At 39.4% G+C, this 24,147-nt stretch overlaps 1 protein-coding gene across 1 annotated transcript in view; it reads right to left on the bottom strand.

The window, feature by feature from the left end:
* Positions 1-1,803: 1,803 nt before the first annotated feature.
* CHST8 (carbohydrate sulfotransferase 8) overlaps positions 1,804-24,147 on the bottom strand; it is a 204,589-nt gene continuing 182,245 nt past the window's right edge. Inside the window, exons 2-3 of the mRNA XM_077831425.1 lie at positions 7,501-7,538; positions 1,804-2,952 (exon numbers count right to left, since the gene is read on the bottom strand). Of these exons, the coding sequence (XP_077687551.1) occupies positions 1,804-2,952; positions 7,501-7,538 (1,187 nt within the window). The remainder of the gene's footprint in view (positions 2,953-7,500; positions 7,539-24,147) is intronic.

Here is a 24,147-nt window from a genome sequence, read left to right as displayed (position 1 = left end):
TGGCAGACATTTTAGAAATCATGCGGGGGGGGGGGGGTGAGACCTTTTGTCAATAAAAAATATTGTATTTATATTTGTCCTTTTGTTAAAAAAAATTAAGATAGAGTTAAAATATGACGATTTTAGTGGGACCCTAATGGAAATACTTGCAGTGTGTAAAAATATGCGTATATGTAAATGTTTGCAATATTGAGTCCTAAAATTGTAAGTTCTTTGGAGCAAAGAATGTCTTATACAGGTTTGTTAGAGAGACACAGTGGATGAGGTAATCCTTTTATTGGACCAATTTCTCCTGGTGAGAGATGCAAGCTTTCGAGTTTACACAGAGCTCTTCTTGAGGTCTGCATTAGCCAATGTGTGTACAGAACCTAGCATGACTTATAACTGAGGCTTACAATTTTTGATTGCTTAATGGATACTGATTCAAATGTGCTCACCTAACTGAAAATAGCATTGACCTCAAAACCAGGACAGCTAATTAATTAGCCACATATAGTCAGCAATAGTTTATATAAAGTTAACATGGATGTTCTGCTGCTGTTGTAACTCTCCAACATTTGAACCTCATGGAGCTTTCTACTTGAGAGAAAACGCAGCAAAACTACAGTTAAATATAGAAAATGATGAACAAAATGAAACCACAAACAAATATGCTCTGCTTGTTGCTGTGAACTGAAATCTGATTTTAATCAAAATAAAGCCTTATTGTTTGTAGCGATAAAAAGTACCCTGATGGGCAGGAAGTTGTATTTACATTTATTTGCCACTTTAAAGGAAACATTTGATATTCCTGGTGACTAGACAGATTAAATTAAAGATTTGTTAATGCAAAGGATTAAAATAATCTTAGTAACATGCATAAAGATGTAAATGTTCCTTTGCATTTTATCTTCTTGCAGATTAATGTGGCATAAGGGGAATATGGAAGGGGGACAATACATCCTCACTCTGTGAATTGCAACATCTGCTTTAACACTGCACTCACATGGCCATTAAGTATTAATGTTTTCACTAGAACATGTCTGAACATAGTATTGTAATTGTAATAAATTTTCTCTTATTCTAATTAATTTGGTAATCACAGAAAGTAATTAGAAATCTGTGTCCAGCTTCAAATTTATAAGACCTTCTTGGTGTATGGTTGCATGCATTGTGGATTGCAAGGAACTGTAAAACTGTTAATGAAACAGCACTTTGTTTTCTTTATCTTATGGTATTTTAAAGAGCTCATCAGAACAGTTAGGAATTTAATAGACTATTGGATCCACCACAGGATTTCAGGTGCTTTCCCCATCTTTTCACCCACTCTTCTTGCCACCCTCCAATGCAAACACAAATAAAGACCAGAATGGAAAATCACGTGCTTTATTTAGGAGCCCTGATGTATATTATCAAAAATTTATGATTTAAAGGAGGAAGTTAAGGAGCAGATGTAAACGTCACTAATTGTAAATCATTTATGCTCTGTTACGTATTTTTTGCTGCTGTGGAAATGCTCTTTAACTGACCCTTTGCTAAACAGACGGTAACATCTAGGAGACGTCACATGGAGGCATAAGGACTTTTTATTTCCCGTTTTTCTTTGATGTTTCAGGCCAAATGTAACAGTCAGGTTTTTATTTATGGTAAATTTTCTAAAATGAGACTTTGTACATGAAAAGCTATCCATTTTTACTATGTAACATGAATCCACTGATTATTCTTAGAAAATATGAGAGTGATGTGCTTCTAGAGTATCAGTGTACCAAGACCTGTATCTATTATGTAATTCAGCTGATATGAAATAGAAGTGTCTGTTACTTTCTAATATAAATCTTCAAAAGGTTTTGAATAGTTAAACATCAAATAATCCATATAATAAAAATCATAACTGTGTTGTCTTTGAGCAGGGGAAAGCTGTGCAAAATAGCTCTGTGTAATTTTAGTGGTTGTTCGTTCTTCGTTGGAATGTCTGTCTTTAAACCTAGGGAAAGTTAAATTTTGTGGAGCACCAATTAAATGCAGGAAAAAATTTGCATCTTCTTCCATGCTTTCAAATTTCCCTACAAAGTCATAGTCTATTAAACATGGGCTGCAAAGCCTGTTGATGTGATCCCAGTGAATGTCCATGCCCACTGGCCTATGTACATCTAGAAGATATTGAATGAACTCTTTAAATTTGACTCCAGAACCTGTCCTTAATGCTTCTTTGGAGGCATTGACACGGTATCTCGAAATGATAGCTTTTCCAAAAACAGGGTGGTAGTAATTGTTCGGATGCTCAAACTTGTCGCGAAATGCGGATACCAACTTTTCAAAGGGTTCGCGAATGAAAAGCATCTTGGTGTAAGTGTTGAGTCTGTGATAAATCCCTTTGCGATCAAACCCATCCAGCCTTTTTAAGTAATTTCCATAGTGCACTGTGTTGTGCTGTATATCTTTTGTGGAGGAAGCCAACCCATTGAGAACCATGAGCACCCGTTTCCAGTTAGAACAGCCAGCTTTTGGAACTTCACAGTATAAAATTCTGTATTTATCTTCTACAAATATTCTGGAAACGTGATAAGGAGTGATTATCCTTCTGTTATTACTCTTGTATTTGGAACAAGTATCTCTCATTATTCTCTTTCTTTCTCTTTGGATTTGATAGAGACTTTTCCAATTGTTATTGTTTCTGTCCTCAGATTTAAGCAGAGGCAAGTTGAGAGAAGAATTGTTCATAGCAATCAGTATAGGGCTCTTCTTAATTATAAATCTCCTTCTCCGTTTGTGGAGCCCGATAGGATTAATTTCTGCATCTTTTTTTTGACGGTCTTTCATCACAAACATTATATTTTGCTTTCTGTCTGTACTTTGAAACTGAGTTGGTACGTTCACAGGTGGGTATAATGAACTTTTCTGGTTTCCCATTGCTAATTCCTCTGCAGAATTTTTTCTTACTCTTATGTCCTGATTGTTGCTAGAAGTGCAGTCCTGTTGGAAGAAAAGTCCCAAGAAATTAGTAAATGAGATGTTATCAATAGTGATAAATACTTTGTACCGTTTAATGGCAGATCTATTCATTGACTCTCAGTTCAGCTAAATTATAAAATGACATGTATTGCAGCACATCTGAGACTCTGCTCCTGCACTAGACTTTTCCATTTCCTTGTCTTTCTGTTTTAGGTTTGTTTAGACATCAAAGCTAGAGGTGAGCCTGAGCTGGCAAATGGAATGTTCCCATAGTTTGGGGGTTGTCTGTGTCCAGGATTCTGGTATGGATCCATCTCTGAACTATGTATCTGTGGCATGAATAACTTTTGTACTCATTGGAAATGGAGGGGCAGGGGGAGGAATTAATTAGCTGTATGGTGCAAGAACTAACACTCACCGTGTTGCCGTTTCTCTGTCTGGTGTGATAACTTTGGAATGCATTGTAGCAATTCCAAAATTGCAGGGAATGTTCTAGGCACCATGGGCACAAGACTATTGATTTTTGTGCAAACTAAAGTAGCAGAAAAGCCTGATTCACAGGAATATCCAGGCCCTCAGACTGCATGGTGCTGCAGGCAGAGAAATCTCTGTCTGCCCATTGTTGCTACCTTAACTTGTTGCATGAGGACACAGGGAGGGTTTATCAGGGAAGCTGCAGTGCTTAAAGTCAGAGAGAGAGTGTGTGTGTGGGCATGTGTACTGAGGGGGGTTGCAACCCTCCATTTAAAAATCAAGCTGAATCTCTGAGGGACACACTGTAAGCACTGTCTCATCAAAGCTGCCGCCCCCACATTATGGTAGGCCCCACACTTTTTTTCAGACCACTGTAAGCACTGGACAACAGGGATGCTGGTGTGGGGAGGAGCCCTGAATGAGGGTAGGAGGGAAGCAGCAAGTATCAGAGGGATGGGAGGGGCAAGGACCTGGGGCTAAATGGGTGGTTGGGGGCAGGGGCAAAGTAGGGACTGAGACATGGGCAGGGGGAGAAACCAGAGCCTCAGGGAGGAGGAACAGAGATGAGGAAGGGAGATATATGAGTGCACACAGAGTCCCTGCCATAGGGGAAGGGGAGTGGGGGACAATGGTATGTGGGAACGGGACGTGGAGGACACACAAAACCCTTGGCATGAGGGAGGATGGGGCTTGCAGGGAGTCCCTGAAATAGGCCTTATGTCTACACTGCAGCTGGGAGTGAATCTCTTAATCCAGGTAGACAACACAGGGGCGTGAATGGGAGGGGGGAAAGCAGGGGTATGGGCCAGCCAATAATCTCTGGGGACACAGAACTCCTCTGGCCCCGGGGCTGCAGGGTGGAGAGTGAGCTCTTCCGACTCTGGGGCCATGGTGAGGAGAGCAATCTCCTCTGGCCCCTGGGCTGCTGTGGGGGTACAGAACCATGCCTCTCCAAAAGTAGTAAAATTTAAATTTCTGCACATGGCCCTGACAGACAGCGACGGTGGGGCTTGAGCTAGTATGTTAAAAATAGCAGTATGGACATTGGAGCTCTGAAGCTAGCCCATCAATCCCCTCGGCGTCAGAGCCTGAGCCGTAATGTCTATACCATCTCGAGCCCTGCAACACAAGTCTGTCTGCCCGAGCTGCAGCGCAGACATAGGGAGTTTGGGGAGGAGAATGGATGAATGCAGAGAGTCCTTGGTAGGTACAATCCACTCATCTTCCATATGCTACAAATCGTGCATGACCTCCTTGTTACACTATTGCCTAGTCTTTCTAAGCAGGCTGCACTGGTTAATTGCCTTCCAGTCCCCAGCCCAGAGAAATTAAGTTCCTTCCATTTTGACACACCTAAACTAAATTTCTGTCTGTATCTCTAGGGATGAAATTTGCTCCTGTAATGAGATGCTCCATCATTCAAGTTCTGCATCAGTCTTGTTTTGAAGGCTTAAGTAGGGCAACGACCCGTACAGGCTACCTGCATGGCAGTGAATGTCACCCTTGGAGAAGTCATTTTCCAGTTACTAGCTAGACCATGATGCTCTAGCCCCTAGAAAATGAGCCATCTGCCTTAGGACATGTTCCGGGAGATGGCATCTTATACACATTCTCACTTTGCAGCAATTTGTGCCATTTCTTTCACTCAGCAAGATCTTGCTGTCTTTAAAAATATGCATGTACATATTACAAGAGGAACACAACATAGATTATGCAGGTGAGCCTGAAAATGATGACCCAGATAGGTTACAGTTCTGGCAAGCAATCATTATTCAGCATAAAATACTACTTTTTATTATAGCTATTAATGGAGGCTTGAAATAATTTCACCTTTAAATGATTTCACATGCTTGGCATGTCAGGAAGAAGGAGAATCCCACACTTGGTTCCAATGAACTTCCTCACTTTGACTTGTTTGCTCATTAGTTGTTGGAGTGTGTTTCAAAGTGAATGTTTATAAATTATAGCTGTCATTATCGCCCTAATCCAAAGGCCAATGAAGTCAATGGGAATCTTTCCATTGACTTTAATGAGCTTTGGATCTGGCTATTTGGAGTGAAAAATGGTGAAGTGGTTGCAAAGCAAAGACAGTCTGTGCCTCTTGCTGATCATTTTCCTATCTCACCAGAGTGGGATTAGGGGCGAATTGTATGGATTAATTAATTAATTAATATGTTTGCATTATCATAGAAAAACTATGTCTCCTGCTTTGACTAAAATTTTGTTTAACTGGTTATTATAACTGTGGTTTTCCAAAGATGTTATAGTTCAGATGGAGGGCGGAATGGGAGGGCAGGGAATACGCAGATATAGCTGTTCAGCTGGTGAATACTTTAGCCTAAAATACTTTAACATTTAGAGGTAAACTGTGATGCAAATCACAATCTTTCCTATCTTCGCCTTTCACCTGCTACTTGATAATGATTAAAGATGTCCCAAAACTTAAAAAATCAGTTTTAGATTTGAAATGAGTATTCTTTCTTCTTCATGCTGAAACACTTTTGCGAATTATCACGGTGACATCACAGCTCTTCTGCCTGTTCTCTCAGCTGAGCAGGGGGAATCTGCAGTTTGGGCTTGATCCAATCCCCTTGAAAGCAATGAAAAAACACCCAGTTGACTTCAATGGGCGTTAGATTAGCCTCTCTGTGGCCCAACAGAAATCTTCACAGGGTTTAAGATTAGGTGTCAAAGAATAAGAACAAACCTTTCCTGCCACTCAGTTACAAAGGGGAAGCTGCAACTCAGGCTACATCCCCATCTGGCATTGCTACTGATTTACTGTATTTTCCCAAGTTCCTCCTTCAAAGGAGAATGGGTTTTACTTTCCCTCTTTTTTTTTTCCAGGAAAAAGTTGCTTCAATATTCATCATCAAAAAGCAATGAGCAAAAATCCAAACGGTGCTAGTAACTCATTAACTTGTGTTCAGAAATAAACTGGAACTAGTCACTATTAAACAAATTCTAAAAGCAGCTGTGCGTAATAGTGGAACAAGGGCGAGGTGGAACACAGTCTGGGCTGTCTCTTCACTTCTTTGTATACAGGACGCTAAGACCCAAACAGAGCAGAATGTTCTCTACACTTGCTTCCTTTTGTAACTGTTCAGAAAAAGTTACACTTTTTTCTAGAATGACTATGTAAAGTTTTTCCTACTGCTTTGCTATTGCTATTACCATGTGATATAGGCTGACTTGGAAACCAACTCATTCTGGTACTCCCATGTATAGTTGCCTGGGGGGGGCTATGCAAGTATTTGATTGCTATTCTGTTGAGATACTTACCCTGATGTAAATGCATCAAACTTATATTGCAGTTGTCTTGTATATGTAAATGGCCAGCTGTTTTGTTGTATTTACTGCATATTGCTCTTTACTGAGTGATGTGGAAATCATATGAAGAAATCAGACTTATATTTGATAATTCGTACTTATACCATGCTAGGGTACAGTCCTCCCCACAAAAAACCCAACACCCCACATTGCTGATGATGAATCTAAAACTAGCATTTCCACCATAAGCAAATGTCATAATTTGAATTGTGGACAAAATTCCTATTCACTCCCATTCGAAAAGTAAGTTGAACCTGCAGAGAAGGAGTGATATGAACTACATCTCACTAAGTTCCCCCTGGAATTTGTATACACAGCTGGCAAATTCAAGCATTCTTTCAAGTACTTGCATTCATCCCTTAAACTTTAAAGAAGTAAGAGATATAGTCACAGCTACTTTGAATGAACTAGTAGCCACTAGATGGCACACTTATACCAGTATTTTTCTTTCTAATATTCTAAGTACACTCAATCAATTCTTTTATGCAATAAAATTTCATACCAAATATGAATATGCAAATATCTTTCAAGTTTACAGTATCTTTTAGGAATATCTAGTCTAGCAAACAACCATAAAACTAAATTTTCATGGCTTACCAAATTTGTATTTTAATAAAAAATATTTGCACGCCAGGGAAAAGCTTTAATGCTTCATTCCTGTTTGATACTTCCAGTCTAATGGTTTGCTCTGAGCCTTCTCTCCCACATTCTGTATTGCAAATATGTCTTGCTCTATTTTCTTGCATTTTTTTCTGAAGAACTTACTTTTTTGGGTTGTTGGGGTCCCATGTTATATTTTATCCCTAAAGAAAGAAAAGGAAAATTACAATAATATTTGGTAAAAATACATGACATGCTTATCTTGCACCACTGAGATCAATAAGAGTTCTACCATTAACTAGAATGTGAGTAGGGGCAGTCCCTATTAGAACAATATTAAATAGACCTGCAATGTTTTATATCAATGTATAGCCCATAGTAATAATACTTAACTCTTTTATAGCTCTTATATCCGTAGAACTCAAAATGCTTTACAGAGTAGGTCAATATCATTATTCTCATGGGGATAATGTGGAAACTGAGGCAGAGGTGAAATCATACAATTATAGAAGATTAGGGTTGGAAGAGACCGCAGGAGGTCGTCTAATCCAACCCCCTGCTCAAAGCAGGACCAACCCCAACTAAATCATCCCAGCCAGAGTTTTGTCAAGCCAGGTCTTAAAAACCTCTAAGGATGGAGATTCCACCACATCCCTAGCTAACCCATTCCAGTGCTTCACGACCCTCCTAGTGAAATAGTTTTTCCTAATATCCAAACTAGACCTCTGCCACTGCAACTTGAGACCATTGCTCCTTGTTCTGTCATCTGCTACCACTGAGAACAGCCGAGCTCCATCCCCTTTGGAACCCCCTTCAGGTAATTGAAGGCTGCTACCAAATCTCCCCTCACTCTTCTCTTCTGCAGACTAAATAAACCCAGTTCCCTCAGCCTCTCCTCATAAATCTTCTGCCCCACCCCCTAATCATTTTCGTTGCCCTCCACTAGACTCTCTCCAATTTGTCCACATTCTTTCTGTAGTGGGGCCCCCAAAACTGGATGCAATACTCCAGCTGTGGTCTCACCAGTGCCAAATAGAGGGGAATGATCCCTTCCCTCGATCTGCTGGCAATACTCCTACTAATGCAGCCCAGTATGCCGTTAGCCTTCTTGGCAGCAAGGGCACACTGTTGACTCATATCCAGCTTCTCGTCCACTGTAATCCCCAGGTCCTTTTCTGCAGAACTTCCACTTAGTCAGTCAGTCCCCTGCATGTAGCAGTGCATGGGATTCTTCCATCCTAAGTGCAGGACTCTGCACTTGTCCTTGTTGAACCGCGTCAGATTTCTTTTGGCCTAATCCTCCAATTTGTCTAGGTCACTCTGGACCCTATCCCTACCCTCCAGCATATTTACTCTCCCCCCAGCTCAGTGTCATACATGAATTTGCTGAGGGTGCAATCCATCCCGTTGTCCAGATCATTAATGAAGATGTTGAACAAAACCAGCCCGAGGACCGACCCCAGGGCACTCCGCTTGATACTGGCTGCCAACTAGACATCAAGCCGTTGATCACTACCCATTGAGCCCAACAATCTAGGACTTGCTCAAGGTCAGCAGGCCAGTTGCAGAACCAGGAATAGAACCCACGTCTCCCGAATCCCAGGCCAGTGCCATACCCACTAGGCCAAAATATCATCTCATAAATGCCTGTCTTTAAGTTAATGAAAAATTGCTGTTAATTGTGCCCACTTTGATAGTTCTGAATGCATGCGTTGTCCTATAATCCCTTCCCTCTACTGTGTTATGTATATAGGAGGTAATATTTGTAGAGCATTTTGAACATACTATGGAAAGCACTTATCACTTTTACAAGTATTATGCCACATGCTCTTAGCTATTAAAGAGGGATCCAATCAGGAATATAATGATAAAGATGTGAGTGTCTCTTAAGGCTAAACTAAGAGAACTTTGCAATTGCTTATAGTTTGTTGTATGAAGTGTTGTTGTAGCCATGTTGGCCCCCGGATATTAGAGAGCTGAAGTGGGGTGAAGTAATAGCTTTTATTGGGCAAACTTCTGCATGTGAGAGAGACAAGCTTTTGAGCTTACATAGAACTCTTCTTCAGGTCTGGAAAATGTACTCAGCATCTGTACTTTGAGTACATTTTCCATACCTGAAGAAGAGCTCGGTATAAGCTCAAAAAGCTTGTCTCTCTCACCAACAGAAGTTTGCCCAATAAAAGATATTCCCTCACCCACCTTGTCTCGCTTATAATTTATGACCACTGTTGCAGTTAAGCTAAAGTGTATGCTATTGAAAACACTCTTTTGTTTTTGGAATCAGTTGAGATTTTTGGTGCATCTCTCTGGTTTGAATAGTGCCACTTGTCACTGTCAGTACTGACTAAAAAAGATTTCAGTTTAATTAATGGGGCTACATTACAAATCTGCAGCCGTTGACAAGGACAATTGCAGGTCAGCATACCACTTTACAGTACCTTTGTACTACAAATTGAAGCACCACCGGAGAAGCTCAGTCCCATCAGATTAATTTTCATTACATCATTCAGGTTCTCATGAATACTGTGTGTGTTTAAAGTTATTCTATCAGTCCCCTGACTATATACCGCTTACATTAATGAGTTTCTTGCAGCTATAGCACCTGCTCCAACAAGCTGATCTTTGGCTTATTTTTTCAGAAGTATGAACAGATATTAAGGGTTGTACCTATTTCTGTGTTGCTATGGCTATGTGTACATGTTCCATACCAGCAATTTGTTCGCAGAAGGCATGAGTTAATGTAGTACTATGCAGGAAGGGCATGAGACAATGCATACTATGTGTCTGATTCTGCCCCATTAAAGTCAAAGGGACTTTTGCCATTAACTTCAATGGGAGCAAAATCAGGAGGTGCCTTGTTTTTGATGAGATGCAAGTCCAAAGTCCCCTCTTACTCAGTTCTAATATAGTACCTGTTCAGCGGGAAGTGGAGATCTTAAGGGTTTTGTTTTTGTTTTTTTTACTCAGAAGAGTGGACACTAACTTGTGGAGTCCTGGCCAGGATTCTTAGGTAACAAAACTGTTCTGGTGCCCATGACTGAGCGATGTTGTTGAGTTTTTATTGGTGGCTATATTTGTTGATGCGGTCAGTGTAAAACAAACATTTAATCCATGGTTTTGTAAAATGCTATGGAATAGTGAGTATGAAAACTGCTATGCAAAGAGAGGCCTGGAATTCCAGAGTTCTAATCCACTTGTATAAGAAATATGTTTTAACCCATACAGACATCATGGTAGTCATGATATCTGACTCTGAAGGCACAATTTTATACCATTTGAGCTAGACCTCTATTAGTTGCTTGGGCACCATCCTATAGTGAACCCATAGACACTACTAATATATTTGCCTTTAGACTGGCAATAGTTGCTCAACTGTATAGATACAGCCTGTGGAATAGCACCTAGGGCTGCTCTCTCCAGAGACAGCCACTTGAGTACCCCTTTTGATCTCTGCTGCAGCTAAGCACAAGAGGTTGATATAATCACACACATTAATCACCACATTTTACTGGCTCTGCATTGACTCCCTTTGTGGCCTTTGGCAAGTTTGTACCTCTGCCTCAGTTTCACCATCTGTAACCTAGGGTTAATAGCTACCTCCCTTAATTTTGAACGCCCTTGCTGTGGTAAGTAAGTAGCTCAGGATTAAAGTACTGTAAAGTGTTATAAATGGCAGATATTATTAAATCAGAATTTTTTTACCCTCTCTAACTCTCGTGCCCTATGGAGTGAATGAACCCTAGTCTGTTGATTCTTCTAATTACTCCTGTAAAATGGGTTTTCTGGTAGCATAGATACAGGTTGAAACCTCCAGAAAGTTTGAATGTTCTTTTCCTTATCGGTTCGGAATGTTGTAATGAAATCCCTTTTGGGGGGTCAGAAATTGTATATATTGAATACTGAAAAGTCAAATGTTTAATTAAAAGAAATCCATGGATTGGGTTAGGCAATTAGCTTGTTTTATATGGAGATGTTTGGTTTCTCATGTATAATTGCCAACATGCATTTAGTAATTTCCTTGTGTAATAGCATCATTACAGGCAATAGTCCATTCAGAGTCATCAATATTATTCCTCTGCTTTATACTTCAGCTTTGGACTTCACTATTTTTAATATCAGATTCAGCTTGTTAAATCACTTCTCATCCTCTGTCACAGATACCAGAGATTTACTTTGGTTGTCAATACTGTCAACATGTATAGGCAAGAATTTACATATTTAAATATTTATCCTTGCATGAACTAGTTATGCCTACCAATGTAAGACAGGAGAGTGGTTGTATAACCTACTTTCCTCCCTGAAATTATAAGATGTAATAACATCCAAGGGTGGTCTAACATTTTCAATGCCATGGGTCGGATGCTAGTTTTGGGGCAGTTCTGTGGGCCAAACACAGAAATATAATTCCCAATTCTAGAATTGGATCACTTTTTTTTTAAAGGACTTATAAGCACACTTTCTCTCTGTATCCCGTCCCTGAGAGCCTTCAAGCTTGCCAAAATTGAAAACCAGACTAGTCAAGAGAACTTGGTCACTCACCAAAATGCAAACCAGTATTTAGACAGACTTGGATAAATTTTTTTAAAATTTCTTTTGCCAAGCTTGTAATGAAAGACTTAGGGAGGGGGTTTCAAAAGAGCCCTCTGAAGCACCTGGCATTGGCCACTGTTGGAAAACAGGATACTGGGCTCGATGGACCATTGGTCTGTCCCACTATGGCTGTTCTGTTGTTCTTATGGGCATAGTTTCAATGGTAGCAGAGATGGACCATTGCTGGGAGCCTTTGAAAATCCCTTTCATAACATATAATTACCTATTTAACTTTCCTGTAAAAAGTAGGGATCATTCTTGTACAAAAAGAGATGAAGGTATTATAAATGCTGTCTGAGCTATCTGTTCTTAAATTATAAAAGAAAAGGAATTAATGATGAGTAATGCACACTTTTATTGCTAACTACTTCAAAAGGTGGCTTGTTTTTTATTAGAGTGGATATCTTGTATTTTTGTGCTGTACTTCAGTTATTATGTCTAATAAAGAAATTCCATTAGCTGGAGGGAAGAATGTGTATCAGAACTGAGACTTCAATTATTGGTGCTAACATGTGGTCAGAACAACAGCGAAGAGTACATTCTGAATGGAAGATGTATGGTGGAGCTGGTTGCTAGTCTCTTGAATGTTTCTTGAGGCATATGACTTCTAAATTTTGTCTCTTCTCAGCTCTCTCTTTCACCAGCAGCAATCTGTCACACCAGATTTAAACCTACATGGAGAAAACCATTCTTAGGTGCAGTGAACTCAGCCAGTAAAAACACATTGCGCAGTTCTGTTCAACTAATCAGATCTAAGTTTAATGTGATGCTGCACCCATGGTATTTTTGGCACTGCTAGCTCCTAGATGGTAACCAAAATGGCAATGTAATGTACATTTGTGCCTAGGTTGGACACATGTACCAACTATATAACTGAAATCGGTTATGTTAAGGAATAATTATAAAATGTGGTGCCAGAAACCACAACATCTTAGCAGCAAATAGATAAGTAGGAAATCAGATAGTGTTACTTCATTGTATGCACAACGCTTCTGTGGGTTCTCTTTTTCTGCATGAACTTGACCTTCAAAGACCCTGGATGGGCCTGACACTGATATCTCTGTTCTTGTTGTCTTTTATTATGCCCAGCTCCATTCAGTCTTCTCATCTAACTGCTCCATTTCCCTTCTTGTCTCTCTTCTTCCAGGTGCCTCACACCTCCTCTTTTTCAAATCCCTCCTGGCTAGCCTTTTAACCCTGTTCTCTCTTCTGACACAGTACTGGGACTGGGCTTAAATAGAAGTTGATTTCACTTCTATATGTGTGCCCCTTAATGTGCTTCCATGAACAATGTTTGTTTGCTTTTTTTTTTTTTTTAACTGCAATATCACTGCAAAGGGAGAGTATCAATTCTTATGCAATTACATAGTTGCAAAAATAGATACTTCAGAAATGTTGTGAACATTTGTGCAAATATGTTCATGTCACCAATGACTTATTCAGTGACTCCAGACTGGTTGACAAGCTATTATAAAAACAATCAGGCAGTGGGAATGATAACATATAACTGAAGTGGCCAATCACAGCACCGATAGCAAATTATGCTAGTGAATTTTCCAAACAATAGTTTTGTGTGTAGCATTCAGATTAAAATTTATTTGCATAAAAATATCGGCAAACAAATTTGAAAAATGTAACTCAGTTTGTGGACGATTTATTAACAGAAAAAGGGGTTAAACTTTTTGACTAAGTTGTTTGCTATGGATAGATTGTCCAGCCTGGTCTGCACCTAATCCTGTGCCTAATCTTTTATCATGTATAGTATATTGGAGTTAAATTGCAAGCTCTTTCAAGCAGGAAATGATTAAGTATTTGCAAAGTGCTGTTGCCATCTATGTTACTGCCACATATCTCATTCTAAATTAGAAATAATAAATTGTACATTTAAGAAAAAACTCCCTGTAAAAAGACAGACAAGATTTCTATTTTGAGATGATGGCCTAATCAATGTCATAAACTATATATATTTTTTGCCCTTCAGTAATTTCTTATCTCTAAAATGATGTCTTATTTGACAGTAACAAACCTTAATAGTCCTATCTCAGCCACATATACAGTCCCCAGTTTTAATACACAGAAAATTAATGAGATGAAGCAAGCAAGGTTTAATGAAAGTATAGAGTGCCTTGCATAAAGTTGCCATTGAGAAACAAGTGAATCTGTACAATGAATTTCTTGTTCTCAGAGAAGTTGCAAATACTCAGTGACATTTTCCATAGATGAGAACTTTCACAGTGAATGCTTTGAATAAAGTGCCTAGCTCCCTTGAAGAAGAGTCTAAGTTAGATATCTCTTGGTGTCAAAATCCTGAGCATATTCTTAACAGAGAGTCCTTGGGCAGTATATCCATCTGACCCTGCAGTGACTTAGTAGTTCATTTTAGTTTCAAACTAATTGATTTAATGGCAAAGATGTTGTAGTATTTATTTATGCTAATCTCTATGCATGGTAGTTATTACAGGGAAGACCTTGAGCTTCCTGATCTTTTAAGAACATTTATCTTGTTCTTCATATGAAATGTAGTCAAAGGCAAACCGTCACTATGCTGCCTTGTATTATATATAGCACCTTCTTATATTTGGTGACAGACTAATTATACACAAAGCAAAAATGACTCTGTGTCAACAGCAAAAGAGAGTGAATTATAAGAGAACTCATTTGTAATAAATGGTTTTTTTCCCCAGAAACTGCAGGATTAGATGGTGATAATAATTAATTCTACACTTCACTGCTACAATACTTACACAGTGATTTCTGCCCCCCCGCCCCCAGATCACAAAGTGCTGCACAAATATGGTTCATAGTTATTCCAGTTTTACAGATGGGAGGCAGGAGAGGTTACAAGCCAAACTTTCAAGTGTGGTCTGACTTTGGGTGGTCGTATTTTTGATTACCTTAATACTTAAGCTGGGCATCTTAAACTAGTCACCTAACAATTGAGGAACCCCAAATCAGTGGCCAGATTTTAGGCTGAAAACCTAAGACAAGGATCATGTAGAAGGTTGGTGTTAGAGTCTAGACTAGAAATCAGGTGTCCTGACTCCTACCTTGCGTTCAATCCTCAAGATCACAGCTGCCTGTCTACTAACTAGGTGTAGTTAGTTAATGTGAGTCTTGCATTTGGAGCACAACATTACGGACATTGTGCTTCTCTTTAGAATCATTAGATGCGATAGGTGCAATGACATGCTGCTCAAGCACTTGAATGATGCCCACATGCTGCATGTCAGACGTTGGTGGGATCCAGATTGGAAACCCCTCCAGCAAGTCTGCCCCAGAAGCTGGCTCAGGATGGGATGGGACACAGCCGGACTGGAGATGCACTTTTCAGTGAGCTGCTACTTTCTGTAAGAACGCTGTGGAGTGGGAGGGAGGGTGGGAGTATTGCCGGCTCTCACCTGAGGTGACTGATGCTTCCCGTGTGGCTGCTCCTGCCCTATGACCCCGGAGGTGAATCTGGCCTGACGCCTTGCAATGACATTTCCACTTCTGTGGCAGTCTTAATGTTTCTCTGCATATAATTAGCTGGTCCTTTCTAGAATTTAACAACCATCTGTTCTCTATTAGCTTAACATCCGACAGCTCCTTCATTTGTGCCTTCCCCACCTCTCAATATTCATTCTTCCATTCCTCCCATTCGCTCCCTTTATCTTTCTCTGAAGGGTCCTCGGCTTCCGGCCTCAAGCTCTTCATGATCCAGTGCTTTCACAGTACAATGGAAACTGAACACATTAACATTCCTGTAATCAAGGTGTGTGTATTTTATTAACTCCATTAGTTGGTATGCCTGAAGTGGTGCCAGCTGAAGTTTTGTTATCTTCCTACTGTTCTTGGAGCTGTCAGTGCTGAAAAGGTCTTACACAACAGACAAAATCTTACTGGGATATTTCACATTCTGCAGAGAGATGTCAAGAACAAAATCTGACACAAATTGCATTTCTTCTAATAAGGAACTACACTAGTTAAAAATTAGTTATAGAAAACAATTTCTTTGCTTTGTTTTTAAATAGAAAACATGTTAAACTATTTTCACTATTTTACTTCTTTGTATTTCTCTTTTTGGATAATCAGAATAGACTAAGTCAGTTTCATTTTTTGGTCGTCATGCCCTTTCACAATACTGCAATGTTTGGATTGCAAACGCTACATGGGAGTGAATTTTTTGTCTTTCATTTAGAAATTATTGATTCCTCTGGAATGTAATTCATGGAAACATTTTTATTTAAATTTTGTAGAAGCTTTTTTCTTAAACCTCAATTTTAAATTTCATTTGTTTATTCAGTCTTGATTTACATGGCTTTATTTTTGACGCCCTCACTCAGAAATGGTGTGGATTGTTTCAGAACACAATGCATGGTTTCACAATACATTACTACTTTCACTGCCCAAAAAGGTACAAGTGATAGCTAATCTTTCCCATACCCACAGTATACTCACATATAAATCAAGGGGCCTGATTTTTGACTCCACCCCACTGACTCAAAGAGGCTGGAAACACAGCAGATCTGGTCAGCTGGGAATTTCCTCTGCAGACATGGATAGAGTTAAGGACAGGGGCATGAACAGGACATCTCTGGCTATTTCCAAACCTCCAGAATAGCTTTTGGATGCTATAAGTAGTCAGGCATGACTTGCAGCAGCCTTGATCTAAGGATGATCTAAGTTATGATTAATGATGGACTGGGGAACAGCAATGCCATGAATGTCTAAGAAGTAGGACTGTCGATTAATCACAGTTAACTCATGCAATTAACTCAAAAAAATTAATCGCACCTTTAATCGCACTGTTAAACAATACAATACCAATTGAAATGTACTAAATATTTTTGATTTTTTTCTACATTTTTATATATATTGCATTCTGTGCTGTAATTGAAATCAAAGTGTATATTATTTTTTATGATAAATATTTGCACTGTAAAAATGATAAACAAATGAAATAGTATTTTTCAATTGACCTCATACAAGTACGGTAGTGCAATCTCTGTTGTGTAAGTGCAACTTACAAATGTAGATTTTTTTTGGTTACATAACTGCACTCAAAAAGAACAATGTAGAACCTTAGAGCTTACAAGTCCACTCAGTCCTACTTCTTGTTCAGCCAATCTCTAAGACAAACAAGTTTGTTTACATTTATGAGAGATAATGCTGCTCACTTCTTATTTACAGTGTCACCTGAAAGTGAGAACAGGTGTTTGCATGGCACTTTTGTAGCCGGCATTGCAAGGTATTTATGTGCCAAATATGCTAAACATTCATATGCCCCTTCATGCTTTGGCCACCATTCCAGAGGATATGCTTCCATGCTGATGATGCTCTTTAAAAAAATAATGCATTAATTAAATTTGTGACTGAACTCCTTGGGGAGAATTGTATGTCTCCCACACTGTTTTACCCGCATTCTGCCATATATTTCATGTTATAGCAGTCTTGGATGATTACCCAGCACATATTGTTTGTTTTAAGGACACTTTCATTGCAGATTTGACAAAACACAATCTTTGAGATTTCTAAAGATAGTACAGCACTTGGCCCAAGGTTTAAGAATCTGAAGTGCCTTCCAAAATTTGAGCGGGACAAGGTGTGGAGCATGCTTTCAGAAGTCTGAAAAGAGCAACACACCGATGCAGAAACTACATAACCCAAACCACCAAAAAAGAAAATTGACCTTCTGCTGGTGACATCTGACTCGGATAATGAAAAGGAACATGCGTCGGTCTGCACTGCTTTATATGGTTATCGAGCAGAACCTGTTAATAACATGCACACGTCCTCTGGAATGGTGGTTGAAGCATGAAGAGACATATGAATCTTTAGCGCATCTGGCACATGAATATCTTGTGATGCCGGCTAAAAACAGTGCCATGAGAATACCTGTTCTCACTTTCAGGTGACGTAAACAAGAGGCGGGCAGCATTATCTCCTGCAAATGTAATGTTTTTTACAGTGCAACTATTTGTAATCACAAATAAAGTAAGCACTGTACACTTTGTATTCTGTGTGGTAACTGAAATCAATATATTTGAAAATGTAGAAAATATCCAAAACTATTTTAATAATTGGTATTCTTTTATTGTTTAACAGTGTGATTAATCACAATTATTTTTTTAATCACATGATTAATCACTATTAATTTTTTTAATCGCTTGACAGCCCTACTAAGAAGGGTAAAGATTGTGGTTGATCAATTTAGCAGAGTAATTGGCCTGTGAGAGCCCACTTGTTTTAAAACGGGAAGGGGAGGGATCAGTGTGTAGCTAAAAGCACAAAACATGGTGTCCTCTGCGTTCCTGGCTCTTCCATGTACTGTAAAAATGTGGAGATTGTCCTATCTCTTGGGTTTGTGTAGCCTGAATTTACTAAAGCTTGGAAGGTATTTTTAAATGGAAGGCTCTATTAAAATGCAAAGTAGTATTTATTGCATTCAAAAGAAATCAGTTCTCCAGTTAACCTCCTCCTGTTTGACTAACAAACCAGCTTGGTGATTCATACACTACCAAGCTTATGCTGGATGCTTATTTGGACTCAAGAGAATGCAAATTTGTGCATGTTGCTCTTACCTGGCACAAAATTTACTGTTCACTTACTGTTACACTATCTCCATTACACCCATTTTTCAACTGATGTGCCACCACTTCACTACCAGTAAACTTAGCCCTATGTATATCCAAAGGGCTAACAAGAGCCTCCATTCAAAAATACAGTTGGATCTGAGGTATTGCTTTGCTAAAAAAGCAAGATAAGGAGGGAGATGTACACCAATATACCTGAGCTCCAAGACTCTGCGTAAAGTACTATTTATACTGAGAGAGTGCCAAGGAGTTCGTCGTGGACGAGAATCCCATTGTGCTAGGCACCATACAGACACATAACAAAAATGTTCCCTTCCACCCAAAAGCTTGCAATTTAAGTATAAGACAACAGCTGGATACAGATAGACAGATGAGGGAGCACAAAGAAACAATGAGACAATATTGATCATCAGGAGAGATAGCTGCCTCATCACATCAACTGCCTAATCATTGTCAATTTTTTTGTAGGTATCATGCCAAAGGAATGCTTTAAGGAGAGATCTGAAGGACAATGACATGGTTTTCCTCAACTGTTTTCTGGAGGGGAGTTTCTTGGTATCATAGGAGGGTTGGGTCTTGTTCATTCTATGATGAATGAACTAGTCTCACTTCTCACCACCCACACATCCACCTTCCTTCCCAGTGCATCTTGCCAGTGGTCCTGAAAATTGGTTAGCCCCCTCTGAGTTATGAAAATGGGCACTACTTTTTTTTCCTTGTGACTTTAATTATTTTTAGAAATGGCCCCAAACTGGCACTTGTTTCCAATTCTTCCTTCCCAAACATAGCTGTACTTTGCAAATGGGTCATCTCTAACTGTATTGTATGGAAAAACCAAAAATAAAAAAAGGCAAAGGAAACTCAAAATGCTTACTGTGGAAGCATGTTATGAATATTTTTGGAAAAGCTATATTTGTCCCCACTAGCTGCTATAGTGAAGTTATCAAATTGATATAGTTTGTTGCTGTTACTGAAGATGACATTTCCAGAGTCAGCAGGAACCCGGGAAATAACATAAGCTCCAATTTCTATAAAAACCAACTTGTGGATACTGTTCCTCCAAACACTGATACTGAGGGCAGTTTATTTTTTTATTTAAATCCCATATACATATATCTTTAATTTCCATTTTCTGAGTGGTTTCCCTGCATTGTTCTCCACACTACCCAAAATAATTCATTAAGAATCCATGAGAGAAATATTTCCCCCCACCCATTAAGAAATGGTTGTTTTCCATGTTGAAAGCGATTACATTAATAGTTAAGCAGAATTACAGACACTAAGGTATAATGCAAGCATATACCAATGATAATAAATAAGATACAAAATACTTTGATGTGCCCTAATGTACTGCAGCTCTCATCTAGTGCTGTTTTCCTTCAGAGTAAGTTATTTAAATGTTTCCTATTTATCAACTGAATAAAGAAAGCTACTGAAGGGTATATATTCTGTTTTTTTACTAATCCTCATGGAGATTTTTTTTTTTATTGCATTCATGCTGTGAGAAACTGGGGAAGAGATTTTAAAGACTGGTTAGCATTTACTTAACATGGAATAGTGAAACGTTAGCACTTGCTACTGTCATGCCAATTTACAGCCTGCAGAAGTAGGTGGTATATTATTGGAAGGGATTTTGAATACAGGCACCAAAGAAATGCTAAATAAATTCCAAGAGGCAATAGTGAAGGGGGATGTCGTATTTCATGTTCAGAACATATGCTTTAATTATGTTGGCCTTTTAGTACCTAACTAATCATTAAGAATGACTGGCCCAGTGCACTTTAAGGGCCAGATTCTCAATGGTGTAAGTTGGTGTAACTTCATTGAAATCAATGGATTAATTTATACCAATTAAAGCTCTGACTCTCACAGTGAAAATCACCCCAGCATGGAGGGCCTCTGCAAAGCCCATTGTTCAGCCAATGCTTTGCATTTTCTCTCTAGGATGCAGAGAGCCATACAAGGGGGTTTGTGCCTCCTGTGGACTTGCATTGGACCCATATGGGCAGGCATTGGGTCTGAGATGGATAACTGAAAGTGTGATTATAGATCAGGTGACCTGGAGGCAGTGTCTGCAGTTCACAGGTTGGAATAGTGGCAATGGAGGATCTGCACTGCAGTATGGTGTGTGTACTCTAGCCAGTTAAAGTACAATTCCTCTGGCTTTCAGTGACTGAAATGACATTGCAGCTTAATGAAGCATGGGAGTTTTTGGTCAGGAGTACAGTACCTGGGGAAAGTAATGCTATTCTGAAGGGCATACAAAAATAATTGAGACACTAGGTTAATCCATTAAAAGAGCATGAAAAATTTACAAATGAAGAGAGTCAACACAGAGATCAGCTGACATTCTTAAGGTTGCTGTTTGAAACCTGAATTCTTTACAATGGGAAAGTCTTCAATTTTCTCAATTCATTCATAATAGAAGTGTCCAGTCCTTCCCTCATCACTCAGGAAACACTCCCAAAGAAGTGCAGGGCTGGAACACACCATGCTGCGATGTGGCACTGACTTGCCCCTTCTCAGTTCAACTTTTGGTTCTCCTGTTAACTCACTCATAGCCAGGAGTTTAGCATAACATTCCCCCTCTTGGAGACTAATTTATTAAGTCCCCACAACAAACATGGTTTTGCTACCAGTTTCAACCTTTTCCTTCCTCAGGGTTTCCAATTTCCTTTTTGCAGGACTTCAGACTCCAGTTCTTTCAGCTGCCTGGTTCATCTCTGCCAGCTCTTCCCCTAGGTCTCATATTAAGCCTCAGCCCCTGAGTTAAAACATCTTCTATGCTATCTCCTTTGTGGGTTTTTTAAAGTTAAATATAGTAAAATTTCTAAATGAATCTTCTTTTTGAAAGGAAAAGTCAGAATTTGGTTTTCTGTTTTTATTCAGCTGGAACTATTTGCCAAATTCAACCTGAATTTGCAGATAGTTGCATTTGACCAAGAAATACATTTTTCTGCAAATAGCCTATTCACCCCCCGAATTTGCTGAGCTCTGCTACTGAGTCTGACTCTAGGCTTCCTCTCTGAGCTAAGAGCACTTCATTTTAATCCTCAGCAGGGGATTACATGACTCTATCCTCCCTCCCCACCTCCAAAGCTGGTCTGAAAACCTTCCCTGAACTACCTGTTCTCCAACGAGACATGCCTTGGAATGGTATTGGCCTCAGGCTCCCACTGCCCTTAAAAGTGACAGATTACCCTGTTATAGGGAGTCTTGGGTATGCAAGGACCACTGGTCCAGTTAGTGCTGCTTCTCACTGCTGGTGCCCGAGTGTAATGATCAGAACTGTACACAGTGGTTTCAGAGAAGCATGGAAAGGCAGCAGGGTGCAGTGATCCCCTGAGTTCTACGTGCAGCTTTGCCGAGGGCTTATTCTGTGGCCTTAGACAAATCACTTCCTATCTGTGTCTCACTTTACTGGTTAGAAAAATGGGGATAATACTTACTCCTTTTGTAAAGTGCACTTAACAAACTCCTAACCACGTAGAGCTTACCTAGTTTCCAGTTTCACTACCAGCATTAAGCTCAGATCATTGTTTGTTAAAAGGCCCCATGGCCTGTGGATTGTCTTTTGGTCATGTGAAACTCCTGTGTGTGTTTAAAATTTTCTTTCATGTGTTTCTACACACATTCAGGTGGAAGTGGTTATTTCAACTACATTTTGCTTTGCATTTTGTGGGTTCAGTGGAACCTCAGATTCAAAGCAAAAGAGAGAGGGCAGCAAACTCATATGGATCAAAACAAAAGAAAATGATGCTAGGAATCACGGCCAAATGAAAGCCTCATGTATTACAGACCTGCAGTAACTTTGGCCAGCTATAACTCCTGAATGCACGAATTCTACTCATCTCACAAAATGACTTAAGCTGTATTCAAACCTTGTAATAAAATATATAGTAAGACATCCTGTCTCTTGCACTCTAAACAGACAAGATAGGGCCAACTTTTTGGAGAAGGGACTGAATGGAGAGTGCCTAGCACAATGGGGCCCTGATCTCAGTTTGAATCTCTGTTATGTTAATAAAAAAAGACATGAACTATTGTGCTTGTGATAGGTAATAACCCCATGTTCTAAAATATCCCAAACTCATTGACTCCATTCTACACACTTGCAATCTTTAAAATTTTCTTGATAACCAATAAAGAGGAGGAAAGTACATAATACCTTTTTCGTGCAAACTTAATGGATTTAATACAAGAAGCTGCTGCTTGCAAATTTATTATGAGGAAGGTAGCACTACTTGTTTGCTTTGTCTTCTCTGAGCTAGTTAGGCATCCTAATTAGGAAGTGACATTTTCTGCACTTAATTTATATTCAATAAGAATTCTTCAAAGAAAGCAGAAAAGCCAAATCTGTGCTGTTGCATTTCCCATTCCTCCTATGGACCTATCCATGGGAATATCATTAATTAGCGTCATTAGCTTTCAGGCACTGTCAGCAGTTACTTGCAATTTCTACTTAGCACCTTTCAGTTATTCTCCATTGTCACATTGAATATTTGCATGAAGGCAGCCTTCATACACAGCCTGACTTTGACAAGGACGCTAGACTTTGTTCAGTTTTATTAAAAAATAAAAGCTGAGGTTTAAAAATATAACACTGCATTTATAATTAGTCGCCTGCAGGAATGATCTCGGTAGCCAAAAGAACTGTAATGAATTTCAGTGCAGTGCTATCTGCGATTCTTGCATGCAGCAGGGAAACAGTCACCCAAAATAATGCAGCTAGTGTCCAGACCATTTCGGGAAATTGGATACACAGTACATTACATGAAGCTACCGTGGTTTATTTCTGCCTAATGCAGCAGAAAATGTCTGGGCTACTTTCATGTGGCTCCACTATTGAAGACACTATTTTCCTTTCCAGAAGAAGAGAGATTGAAAGAGAGGAGAAAGCAGCAAGTAACACTCATTGGGTGTTGGTAAAAATGCAGCTTTATGCAGTGTGTTCTGGAACACTTTTTTCCTCCCCCTAGTGGATATAAATAATCATAGGGTACTGTCCATGTTGGTAGTTGCCTACATATGTTTAGTGGTAGTTCAAGAAAAGTACAGTATAGCACACTTGGGAAGAGAGGTATAAAGATCCTCAGCTGGTGTAAATTGGTGCAACTTCACTGAAGTCAAGTAAACTATGCTCATTTACTACAGCTGAGAATCTAGCCCTTTGTCTTTGTCTCCAAAATCCTGCTTAGCCTACACCCTCCCTGTATTAGTGACCACCTCTCCTTTTTCCTCCCTCCAACTTTGGCTACATTCAGTGGGGATGCTTTAGCTGACAGGTTTGAAATCATGACGGTCAGTGAAAGGCTCTCGTCAGCGGGGATAGTGTTGTTAGGGAGTGATCTGTCATTGTGTTATACTGGTGTGCTTTATGTGGCTTCAACTGCATTATTTATCTTCTAAAAGATGAAGACTAAATCACCACATTCTCCTGCCTGCAGCTTCTAGACAGGGAGGCTATATCTATGGTACTTCCTCCAGCCCTCCACCGAACCTCAAATTTCATCACCTTTTAGAGCAAGATGAAAGATACTTTAAATGGATGTTGCCTCAAGAAATATGTCAAAGGTACCCAACATGGCTATCTGGAAAACATCCCAGTGCCACCCGATCACTGCAACAAATGTGCAGAAAGGAGGGGCAG

This window comes from Eretmochelys imbricata, chromosome 12 (genome assembly GCF_965152235.1).
Source record: "Eretmochelys imbricata isolate rEreImb1 chromosome 12, rEreImb1.hap1, whole genome shotgun sequence".
NCBI lineage: Eukaryota > Metazoa > Chordata > Testudines > Cheloniidae > Eretmochelys > Eretmochelys imbricata.
Note: the sequence above shows the minus strand (reverse complement) of the source record. Positions and strands in the feature narration are given on the sequence as shown.